At 37.6% G+C, this 12,683-nt stretch overlaps 1 protein-coding gene across 3 annotated transcripts in view; it reads left to right on the plus strand.

Annotated features, from left to right (window-relative positions):
• Window positions 1-12,683, plus strand: part of gpc6a (glypican 6a) — a 214,598-nt gene that overhangs the window by 142,998 nt on the left and 58,917 nt on the right. For all 3 annotated transcript variants that reach the window (XM_040134241.1, XM_040134154.1, XM_040134071.1), the window contains one exon: window positions 2,851-3,242. In XM_040134241.1, coding sequence (XP_039990175.1) covers window positions 2,851-3,242 — 392 coding nt within the window. The remainder of the gene's footprint in view (window positions 1-2,850; window positions 3,243-12,683) is intronic.

The raw sequence follows: 12,683 nt of genomic DNA on the forward strand, positions 1-12,683 counted from the left end.
GTGAAATATCTGCCACATGTTTGTTTACAAAGAAGGGTGGAGGAATATTTGACATTTGTGCATGGAGAGGTGTGTTATGATCTTCCCAACATTTACGCCTGTGCACTCAGGAACATGGGATCCTATTAGCTAGGCTTCAGTGAGACTCCCCAGCTAATGCCTCTTTTTTCCTGTCTGATTTTCTCTGTGTTGGCTGAGTGAATGCTCAAGAGGACAGGTGCTCGTATGGAAGAAAGCCACTTGGGTAGATGACAAAGAAACAATAATCTAATTAATGATGTTAAATTTGAATTATATTGCTGCACTTGTGCATTTTGATGTCTATGTTTGAAGTAATTTACACCGCAGAACAGCACTTAATTAAAGCCAAACTGAAGTTTAAATTTATTTTTGCTAAGAAATCAGCATATATACCTGTGTTGTATCTTTTCACTGGTTTACTTATTTGGTCAAAACTGCAATGACCAAAAATTTATATTTAGGAATGAATATTTCATTTACATGCAGTGATAGTGCCCCCCACAGTACTGTTCTCCAGGAAGTATGAATTTTTTGGTTCCTGCTGACAGTGTTAGGACTGTAATCACAGTGTAATGTGTAGGGTGCTGAGATTACAGGACTGCTCTTTGCTGTGAGTCTTCATAGTCTGGTTATTTGCCATCACCACATCTGGATGCAAGAAAAACAGCTAACGCTAGTTAGATCCCTGATCCTTTGTGTAATGAGAGACAAACACAACACACAGTGTGCAGGAACTGCCAGTCACTCCGCAGGTGTTGAAATAACAGGTCTGTACCCTGCAGTCTTGAGCACTTAAGTGTGCATACATGTGACAGCAGGAAGTAATAAAATGTGTCTCACATGGGAAAATGCCAACAGATACATTTAATCTAAACTTGATGCGCACTTTTCCTAATACCGCCTCGATACCCTTTTTGTTTAATTGTATCCAACAGATCAGTCTGCTATGCCCACATCAATCCAGTTGTTGGCAGTAATGCGTCTATAAGCTGATTTTAAGACTGACATTCATTAACAGACGTAAAAAAGTTTATGACATTGGATTATTATTCATGGCCAAGCAATACAAAGTTATGGCAGAATCTCCACAGCTAGTTAACACGTAATATTAACAATCTATTCTTCTTGATGGGACAAATAAGAATAACATATCTGACATTGTCAACATATATCTTAAATATCCTATCCTTTAATCTAAGATTTTAAGAAACACATTATATCCTTAAAAATGAGACAGAAACCAGTTAAAATAGTATGTTATGTCTCTTTTATGTACAGTAGACATAGGTGCTTCTAGATAACTCGATTTAATTGCCTTAGTAATTGTGTTACTCATCTCAGCTCCTAACAGTGTTTTTACTTACATCTGATTGTCACTGTAGTACCTGGTTGATTCTACTTCTACTTTTTCCAACAAATCAGCCATGTACAGTATTTGTATCTGCATGAGTGACGGGATGTCCTTAGTAGTTAGCCGTGTTCTGATAACCTCTGGCAAACTTCCACATGCTTGTGGTTTTAACAGACTCTTGGGCACTGTGTCACACAAGTAGGCACTTGACAACTCACAGATACCTCGAGTGTGGGTATTGGGACTGACCCAACATGAATGGAAAGTAACATCCAGTAGGAATCAGGCAAATGTTAGCAAACTAGGCTAAGCTATCTTACACTAGTATAAAGCCATGAGCCTATCTAGTGGAGCCTGCTAGCTAGTGGAAACTGAAAATGTGAAGGGTCCTTCCAAATGCTGAAAGTTATAAATGGACAGACATTTTAAAACAGTAACAATACATAACCAACACTAATTGGGCTTGGTGAAGAAGGGGAAGAAATTACTTGTAACAAGGTTTGAAAGCTATACAGTCTTATGTTCCACAGTCAGTAATGCACCACTACAGAAGTTGCCAGTGCGTTTCCTATCCATCTGACACTCAAATGTCAGTCAGCCATTACCATGTTAAAAAGGCCACCTACAGGCTTGAGGCTCAGACTCTGTTACCACAAAGAGGGTTTTAAAAAAGGGTTTTATCTTCTTTTCGTTAAAAAATGAAAAATTCTGCACAATAACTGCAGAGTCATTATCGTTTGTTTGTCATTGAAAATTGAGAAGAATTCTAATTTCAGCTCAGCTTTGAGGGATGTTAAAAGACATTTGTCATAAAGTTTTATTTTTGAATGGCCATGTGAGGCAGTATATGTTGTATGTACTGAATCAATGAAAAATATATTAATAGAAATAGAACAGATGTCCTTGTCTCATGGTGATATTTTGTACCTTATGTTTAATGTACTCTTCAGATAATTCAAAGCGAATGAAGCTTCTTTCAATATACTGTAACACAATATGCAATTATAGGCTCATAGGCCAGCTGCCTTGGTGGACAAATAAATTTTAGTGAGAAACCAATGCGTCTGGATGATAATGTATACTAGTGTCTGTGTCTAAAACTTATGAATATTTTGTTACAGCATGCAATCAGAACCTTTACATTAATCATTCATAGTCTTTGTGGCCCATTATTTCTGCTATTAAATTATTAATGCTTTGCACTGACTTTCTTCACATAATCAAATACCTATTGTTGGCTGCTATACATTGCTGCTATATGTGTATGCAGACAAAACCATAAAATAAGACATTAAATTAAAGTGTACCCAACAACAGTACTTCAAGTAGATTATACTCTTGCTCTTGTGCTTTTGAAGCCTTTTGTCTGGGTTTTATTGTAGGAGAAGACATCAGATACTGTAAATATCTGCATAATGACCCAGGCTGTGTGCCCCTTCTGTCCCTCCCTCCTCTCCCCAAACCATCCATCCATCTAGAGTTTTTCTTGGAGCTTCTGGACAATTCTGAGAAGTCTCTCAACAGTATGTTCACACGGACATACGGGAAGCTGTATATGCAGAACTCAGAGGTGTTCCAGGACCTGTTCACTGAGCTAAAGCGATACTACACGGGGGGCAACGTCAACCTGGAAGAGATGCTGAATGACTTCTGGTCCAGGCTGCTGGAGCGCATGTTCCAGTTACTCAACTCCCAGTACCACTTCACAGACGACTACCTGGAGTGCGTCAGTAAATACACAGATCAGCTAAAGCCCTTTGGGGACGTGCCCAGGAAACTCAAGGCCCAGGTCACCAGGGCCTTCATCGCTGCACGGACCTTTGTCCAGGGGCTAATGGTGGGTCGGGAGGTTGCAAACAGGGTCGCCAAGGTGAGTTTAATTTTCTTCTCATAGCTGTTTGACTGAGCAGCGTCGTATTTTGCTTAAAGATAAAAGTAATAAGCGTTGCAAATATCCTGTAAGATTTTGCAACTGCATATGTCCCTGCTGATTATTCTAATGGATGTTAACGTGCACACAACAGAAACATAGTTTAAAGAAAATATTCAATCATTCACAGGTATTAAGTTTTCTGCTGTACATACTGTACCCAGAGTATATACACTGTACCAATGGTCTGCCCACCTACACCTTTTTGAATTACCTGCAGTGTTCATACTTTTATACATTCTGAATACTTTGAAACCTCTTCTGTGGACTTAATATCATACTCTTTTAGAATTTAATTGCATCCGAATTACCCACTAAGAGCTCAGAAATAAAGAACAAACACTCCATATGGAGATTTTTTTTTCTTTTTCCTTCTTTTTTTTTGATGCACTTGATCTCCTGGTGTGGGGGCCACTGTGAGACATTTTTCCATACAACTGGTGAAGTACACAGTACAGTGTATGCTCCACATTTCAGTAGAATCACCCGCAGAGAGCAAAGCTTTGCGAAAGAGGAAAGATTAAAGCACATTTCCCCTGAGATTTCTGATGTGGTTTCGTTTGCAGTGTCTCTCTTTGCTATTCTCATTTTTTTTATTTTCCAACAATGTATATCAGGAAAATTGTTGACATTTTCCATTCTGACAGTTAATTTGATATCAACAATATTGTTTTTCTTAGCTGATGTTGTTGTTTATAGTTTGGATTGAGAAATTGGTTGATTAGTTTCTGAAAAATAAATATGTTTTTATAGCATTATCAAACACTGGAGATTAAAATGTGTTTTTAAAGGCTTAGTGGATATGTTTTCTAATTCCATGTTAAACACAGAAAATTATGCAACAGTCTTCATGGATGTCTGAACTCAAAAAAATTTATATAACCAAAGCTGTTTGCTGTTTTTGGCACACTGCATAGCTCCGCTTTACAAAACAGACGCAAAAACTGGACCAAATGATGAAACTAGTTAGAAGCGAGTTATTTCAATTCAAATTTCAGCATTTAATTTTCATTTAAGTTTAATACAGAGTTGGTTCCCTGAAAAACACTGGACATAAAGGTGTAAGACGAGGGCGTAGAAAGCTTAGTTTAACAAAATTGATTTCAAGACTTTGTTTTCTTCCCCCAGTTATATCTGTCATCAACATGTATTACATTTGATTCGGTTGATTTACAGCTTAGACTTTATAGAACACAATTTAAAACCTATTAGGAAATTTATGAACAGGGAATAAATAAGCAATCATAGACGAAAATGCTCCTTACTACATACTTTCTTAAATACTCTTTTAAAAACATATAGACCCATTATTAAAAACAGAGACTGTAATAAGGTATTTTGCAATGTTAATTCATCTACTGATTTTATCCAATTGCTGATAATTCCTTATGACAGTTTCACAGACAAGTTGTTGACCCTACCAAAATCAATATTCTTCAACTACAGTTACACACAAATAATATAAAACTTTTTCACAAGTTCAAACATCAGTTTTAAAAATGTCTTCAGAGTTTGGTAGTGACCTGATTCCTTTTCATCTGCTTTTTAGCTTGAAACTCGCTGTCCCTTTCAGTTCAATAGGGCAGACAAACTGTCTGAAGAAAAAAGAAGAAAGAAGGTAGGAGCAAAAGAGCGAGAGATGTGCTTAGTTTGAGAAAGAACTTTAATCATTCTTATGTTGGAGGCTTAACCGACTCCCTCTGATAAGCAGTGGCCTTACAGAGACAGATCATAGACCTGGGTAGACTGTGAACTAACTAAATGCATTATATTATATAAGAACTTAGGAATATGACCACATGTAAATAACAAACTGCCGTTTCAACATACAACTAGGGCTATATGTAGTGATTATTTTCCTTATTGATTAATCTGCTGATCATTTTCTCAATTGGTTAATTTAGACTATGAAATGTCAAAAAGTAAACGTTTATCCCAGTTTTCCAGAATTCCCTTTTTGCTTGACAAGTGGCTGAAGCGATTAATCAATGATCAAAACAGCTGCTAATTAATTTTCTTCCAGTGAAATAATTGAATGTTGCAGATCGACAGTCAACAAAATAACACTACAGAGTATAATATTCACACTTTCCTGAGTTTGAAAAAACACATATGTGACTCAATTGAGACTATTGGTTTTTCACAGAAATGCCAATTAAAAAAAATACTGGTGACTGTTAATCATGTAATCTACATATTTAGAATACTGGATGTTTTCAGAAAAACTCAGTTTTTATGTAATGTTGTCAGTGTATGGGACACTCTGATTGACAGTCCTTGTTGTTTAAGTTGTTTCCAAAACCTTTTTCATTTCGTTTCATAATACGGATAATGCATGTCAAAAGGTAAAAGTCTGTGGCAACCAAACCAGACAAGCCGTATTATCATTACACACAAGAAAAGGCTACATTTAAATTCACAATCTACTTTAGGATTTATCTTCATTAGATCAGATACAAAACCACTGCTAACTTCTATTATTATTGTGTCTGAAAATGAACCATCAGCTTAATTTATTTTTCACCTTCCTCCTGTACCCATTGTACACACATAATTAAGGGGGACTGTGGGAATTTGCATCATGATAGTATGTACATATTAAAGTGCTATATCCTCCCCACTGTACCCTGCTGCCATATATCTTCTCTGAAGAGTCAATCATCTTAAATTGTTTATTATTGTCTTTTAGGCTGCCACAGAGCTAGCTTTCCACCAGTCCTCAGGGGCATAGACATTTCAGATGAAGAGTTAAAATGAGCACCTCTATACATCTGTCCAAGGCTTAAAAGGCACCGTCGCTCTGGATCAAATCCCATATTCCCCGCTTCCTCATCAATTATGAAGTGGAGCCAGGAAACAGTGTGGCATTGCTGAAGGCTGTCAGGCTGGTGAACGACCACAGAACTCGAGGTGAAAAGTTGCTTGACATGACAAATCACCTTGACCTAAGAATCACCCTCGGTACTTGCTGCTTTCAGCGACAAAAAACCAATTGCATCTCCTTACAACACAGTCTTTACATTGTGTTACAAGTACATTCAAATTTTTCACTTCATAGGTGCAAGCACAGTACTGTGTACAAGGCACTTCATGTTCAATTTAATAGAATTTATGTGCTTTATAGTTTGAACGCTACACTTGTGTGGTGTTACTTCTGCAATTACTACATCTTCAGAAATCAGTGTTTTGCTTTGTTTGGTCATTCAGCAGTTTCTGTAATTTTAGCAGATCACTCATGAGCAAATGGTGGTTCATTGCTGGACTGCTGTGACAAAAGCACTTTCCTGTAAAATGTTGTTCCAAAAGACATCTGTCATGAAGGCAGAATAATGTATACTTTACTTAATATCCTGTAGAATTAGCAGTGGCGGAAGACATAATTGAATACTTAAGTAAAAGTGTTAATATGAAAAAATACTTAATTTCAAGTGAAAGTCCAAACAAAAATTTTATTGAAGAAAAGTAAAAGTAAAAAAAAAAGTACACTATTTACAACAAAGTGTACCTACTGTATGTATCAAAAATAAAAGAACTTATAACAGTACTGTATTTCTTCAATACAGGACTGCAACAATTTGTCAATTTATCAATTATTTGACCAACAGCAAATTAATTTGCAAGCATTTAATAAAAGATTAATTATTAAAGCAGTTTGGAAGCAAAAACTTCAATCTTTCTCTGGTTCCAGCTTTTCAGATATGAGTATTTGCTGCTATTCTGTTTTAAATGATTTGAAAGTAAATATCTTTGGGTGCTGGACTGTTGTAAAGACATCACCTTGGATTCTGGGAAATGTTGAAAGTCTGACATTTTACAGACCAAACAATTGATCAAATTATTGAGAAAATAATTAGTAGATTAATCAATAATGAAAATAAATGTTAGTTGCAGCCCTGGTTCAACATTTTTTATAATTTCAAATATTTCATTATTATTCCTGATACATTGATGTTCAAGCAGCATTTGAGTACCATACCTGGTCTAGTTGACAAAAAAATGTCACCACCAGGTCCATTCAGTTGATGTTCTTACAATCTTCATTAGCTGATGGATTATGCAAAGGAATTTTTAGGATATCCATTTTTTTCTGAGCATTTTAAGAGTTTCTGGTCCATGTTGGCTTAAAAGTTGAGACTGAAAGATCATTGTTGACCTCGAACCACTCGACTTTCCACTACTAAATTTATGTACTTTGTGTCGTTTTGGGTAGTTTATAACAATAAACCCTGTCTTTTAAACTGATCATATAATTTGGATGGAAATGTTTTTATGAAAACTAAGTAATAGCATAGCAAATACGTACAGTATATTGTAGTAAAAAAGTATTAAAACTTCCCTCTGAAGTAGTATAAATTAACATAGAATGTAAATACTCAAAGTACAACAAAACTTCTCAAGTACAGTACAAGAGTAAATTTACTTATTTACTTGGAGCCTACATTGATCAAAAGCTTTCTCAATAACTGAATAGGTTGAAAAAGTAAATTAATGCATAAAGACATACAACAAGACTTGGAAGTTGGGGGAGTTAAAATAAGGAAATACCCACTGGTCAATGAGAAGCATTATAATAATTTGCAGAAAACATTATGTTGTCCCTTGCACAGGTCTTTAGTCCAATTTATATGTGAAGTGTTGCAAAGGCCCTGTGGTGAGTCGGTCTAATTATCCTCCATAAAGGCTCTAAAACAAATAATCAAATCAGTCCGGAAATTCACAAAACCTGAGGTTTTAAAATGACAAAACATGCCATTTTACTTGAAATGATGGCCTTCAACCATCTGTCTGTTCAATGTTCCATGTTACTTTAAAGGGACAATGTGTAAGAATTGGCCAACTGTCAAATTCATTCACCAAAAAACTAGAGGGCAGCATATTACCAGAAAGTTGGGGTGTCCACCCCTAATGTAAGAAACAAGGAAATGCATTCTTTGGTACCTCGTCCCCCTTCCCCTTCCCCTGTGACATGGACGGACTGGCCACTGGGCATACCGGGACAATTCCCATTGTCCGCCCCATTTGTGGGCCAGTTAACCATCAAAAAACCCATAAAGGTTTTAACGGCCCTCTCTGTTCACCTGTCATTAAGGGTGTGTATGAGAGAGTGTTGCGCTAGTGTTCCTGGACTGGGCTCACTGGCCACTCAAACCAAGTTTCAACCCTCACCCTCACATTGAGCTAATGTTAGCTTCGATGAATGGAACCTCAGAATAGGGCAGTTGTTGACATGTTGCCAACCTACATGGATTGGGGAAAAATGTTTTCCACCTAGGTTTACCTTGCAATCTTATTATGTAACTGGTACGTTGTTTTCTTCACTTATTGTTAGACTGACGACAATGATTTCACACCCTGTCCGCCCAGTCAGAGAGACAGGAAAGATGTAGTGGTGGCAGAAGTAGAAGACGAGCCACGAGAGGTCGAGGAATGCGAGGGAGACGGAGAGCAGCTAGAGCAGCTAGAGCAGCAGCATCAATAGCTGAGCTTGAGGAAAAAGTGGAGGAATGTTGTCGAGAGAGGATGGCTGTAACACAGGTTTATAGCCTACAGTTACTACTTCTTCATCCTCTCATGTTGGACTGAGGGCAGACTGGACGCTACAGTGACTCATTACCACCCCATGAGGTGCAAAGTGGTATTACGAAACGGGACAGGCTGGGGCTAGCTGGTTAGCACGTTAGGTTCGGTGGATATCTGTCCAACACATTACATAGACGTGATTGACATAATGTCAAAACATCTTCACATTCTGTTGATGATCTTAGTTAAATTTTGAACGTTTTAAACTAAAATACTTACATATTTCCCTTTAAACACAGGATGACGCACTGACAATGATGAGCCATACATAATTACTGCTAACAGACAATTCTGTATGCAGGGAAGTCAGAACAGGAGAGATATCACCCCATAAAATGGGATTGGACTCGACTTGCACTGAACAGTTTCCTGGACGTCGATCCTGGATTAAGAGCAGAATGTCTCTGGATTACAGTTTATGATGACCATTAAGAGTTTTATCCTGGGGGTACTTAAAACACAGTCCAACCACATTAAGACCTGCTCAGAGAAGATTGCAAGGATTTGGACCTTTTGATGGGTTTAAAGTTCAGGCATTTAGAGCACTTATCACTCACTCTGCATATGCATGGGAAGCTGGACTAGTCCATGGTGCATATTTAGTCATGATGATGGAAGGAAGTAGGGTATTTTGTACTGAGGGATTTGTTTTTCCTGATGGCTTATACTGTCATGTTGATCTCATTATACACTCATTTCCTACCGCAAACTGTCAGATAATTTAACATTAAGCTTCAAGGCAGTTTCTAATCTTTACACAACATTTACCTAAGATTAATGCTCTGCCAGATTACTGAGCCTTTGCTGACATGTGAGAAATACCAGCACACGTTCCATGTGGTTTCCATAGATTTTCTGGGGTGACTTTTTTCTTTTCTACTTTATGTAGTCACTGCCATAGAGTATCACTGTATCCCACTCACTGTCACAGCATAACAGTTAAGTGCATCCAACATTCAACAGTACAAGCTCAGACAAATGTACCATTCTGAGTAGGTACTTTGAATTTATCAAAAGTAAATGGGAGTAAATTGACGGAAACGGGTATAGATGGATAACACGCTACTTGTGTGCTGCCAAATCGAATTGAATGAAACCTTAATTTTCACTTTAGTAGAATAATATAACACGTTCACCAGCTGTGTCTCAATTTTATACTACATCTCAGTTGTACACAGTAAAAAAAAACACAACCTTGAATACCACTGTCAATTAAACTTCAAAGAGAAAGCAAATGTTTCTTTTGATGATTTACTTTTATTTTGTCAAAGATTTTTGTATTTCCCTTTGTGTAGATGTCCCACCAATACCTGCAATTTATTTTAATTTTATTGCAGCTCGGAGCAGTGCCTCTGTTTCCTTTATGGGACATTGTGGGACAATAGTGTCCATGAAGAGCACTTTCAAAAATCAAGCATTTTTTAGTATCTATACTGACTTTTTGATGACACTATCGCTTTTGCATAAGTCACTGCGCTTAAATGAAAGAAAATAGCAGGTTTGCTGGGATACACCACCACAGTCATTGCATGTTTTGTATTCGCCATTGTTGTGCCAGTGAAATATGTGTTATCAGCACCTGCTACAATAAAGATTAGTTGATTAATCTATCACCAGAAAATGAGTAGGCAGCTGTTTCGATAACAGATTTATCATTTCAGTATTTTTTTCTAGAAAACCACTTTGGTTTCAGCTATTTTTGGTGTGAGAATTTAAAGCGTTTTTCTGATGCTTTGCGTCTGATATTTTTGATATTTTCGGATATATCAATCAATGAATTGAAAAAAAATAATTGTGCAATAAATGAATAATGCAAATTAAGGTTTTTGTGCAGCCTTACATTATAGTTGAGTAAAATTAACTGAAGAGAATTTCAAGCAAATAAAAGGTTTGTCTAACTAAATCACACCCAGTGAGGTGCCCGTAAGCTTTGCTCTTTGACAAAGCAAAGCAATGCCAGTTATTGGTTGCAGTTATTCTGTATGTGCAAGTTCTATTACTTATTAAAGAGACACTACTTCTAGCTGACGAGAGTCAAAGACAAAATACGTTCATTCAGTCAAGGAAGTAAAAATGCATTACAGTGTCCTTCATATGATCTAGTAGAGTCACGTGTAGTTCAGTATCTGAATTTGTGATGGCTATGTTGCACAACCACATAGAGGACTAGAACAATTTGACAGCAGATTCTGCTCGGGGCAAATTAAGTGACCTCCTCCATGTGAGAGTATGGTCCATCCATGTTTCTCAGCTGAGGTCCACTTCTACAGATGCACTGGACAAACTTGTCTCTCACTCACTCTCTGTCTGTCTCCGTCTCTCTCGCTGGCTCACAGCTCACACAGCTTGCTGGGGATAAGGCATCGGCTACAGTGCTGTGACAGCAGATGGCAACTGGCTCAAAAAGGTTGGCACGTCATCGGGAAATGTGCTGCACCAAAGATGTCCCTTTTTAATTAAAAGATTTTGATCTGTGGTGAACTGCAGAATGTTGGAAAAAATGAGAGACAGCATGTGGTCTGAAATACAAGGACATGATATGAAAGGATAATAAAGAAAGATACTGTATACTCCTCCCTATAGTATATGCTGCCCTCCATTTTATACTGAAACTCTAAAAGATACAGTCTCAATCAGCCTGATACTGAATGGGAGGACATTCAGAACAAAATACAAAAAAACGGAAAATTGACAAAAAATTTGGAAAAAAATCCATCAAATTTTGGGGAAAAAACCCTTGCCCATCTGTCTTATCCAGCAACTAGCGAAAATATGTCAAATCACCTGACTGTACCAACTCAGATCATACACCTTGATTTAAAGTGTATGGCACCACATTTTTATTTAACAAGCACTTAGAGGGGGTTGTCAGCACCAATGTTGTGACATTTGTCCAGAGGTTTCTTGGCAGCCACAAGAGACCCGTTTGCCCCTGACATTCAGGTTGAGCTGCAGACCTGTAGTCAGTTGGACACAGGGTGAGTGCTGCGATTTAATCCAGGAGGCAGCACAGCAGATGGATAACAATATAGTGTATGCAGGTTTTGTTCCCACTAGAGATGGTGAATGGCTCATATACGCTGTCCCTAGTCATCTAGCAACGTGGGCTTGGCTTTTAATGTGTTTGCACTTGTCTTGGTAAATTAAAGAAAAAAGTCCCAACTGCTGCTCCAGACATGCCACATAACATGGTATATGTCAGGGTAGATCATTGGGCGATCCCCTGCACCACAAAAGACAGACACTTGAGCTGAGTCGTGTGAGTCGCAGGGACCCGCCAAGAACTACTGTGCTGTTTCATGGAGAGACAGCTGCTCACATGTGGATTATTCTGTCAGTCTCAGACATTCATTGATTTGACAGCAGCTGATTTTAGTGCAGCCTCTATGGAATTGTCTTTGGCTCCATCTTACATTTAACATGCTGAGTGGGGGGAGACTCTAAAGTTCACAGAGAAGCACAGAAAGGAGACGTGATTAGTCAAAGTACAAAGTGCTACAGAGCGTGTTTTATTATCAGTGACAACTTTAGTGCATACTGTCATATTGGGCTCTGTCTGTGACTGTATGTACTAAAGGATTAATATTCATCTCAAGTTTGCCAATTTGCTTATTTTAACTACCCTCTCAGTCTCAAAATGTATTTGTGAATTGGCATCTTTCTGGTTTACAACAATAAATATATGCGTGATTCTCCATCTATTTGTGTGGGTCTTCGTGACGCTGTTCTAGCAAACTGTGTATCACCAAGAAATATACAAATGCAATTCAGATGGATTAACACATACTTCTGGTTTCCAAA

This window comes from Xiphias gladius, chromosome 1 (genome assembly GCF_016859285.1).
Source record: "Xiphias gladius isolate SHS-SW01 ecotype Sanya breed wild chromosome 1, ASM1685928v1, whole genome shotgun sequence".
Taxonomy (NCBI): Eukaryota; Metazoa; Chordata; class Actinopteri; order Istiophoriformes; family Xiphiidae; genus Xiphias; species Xiphias gladius.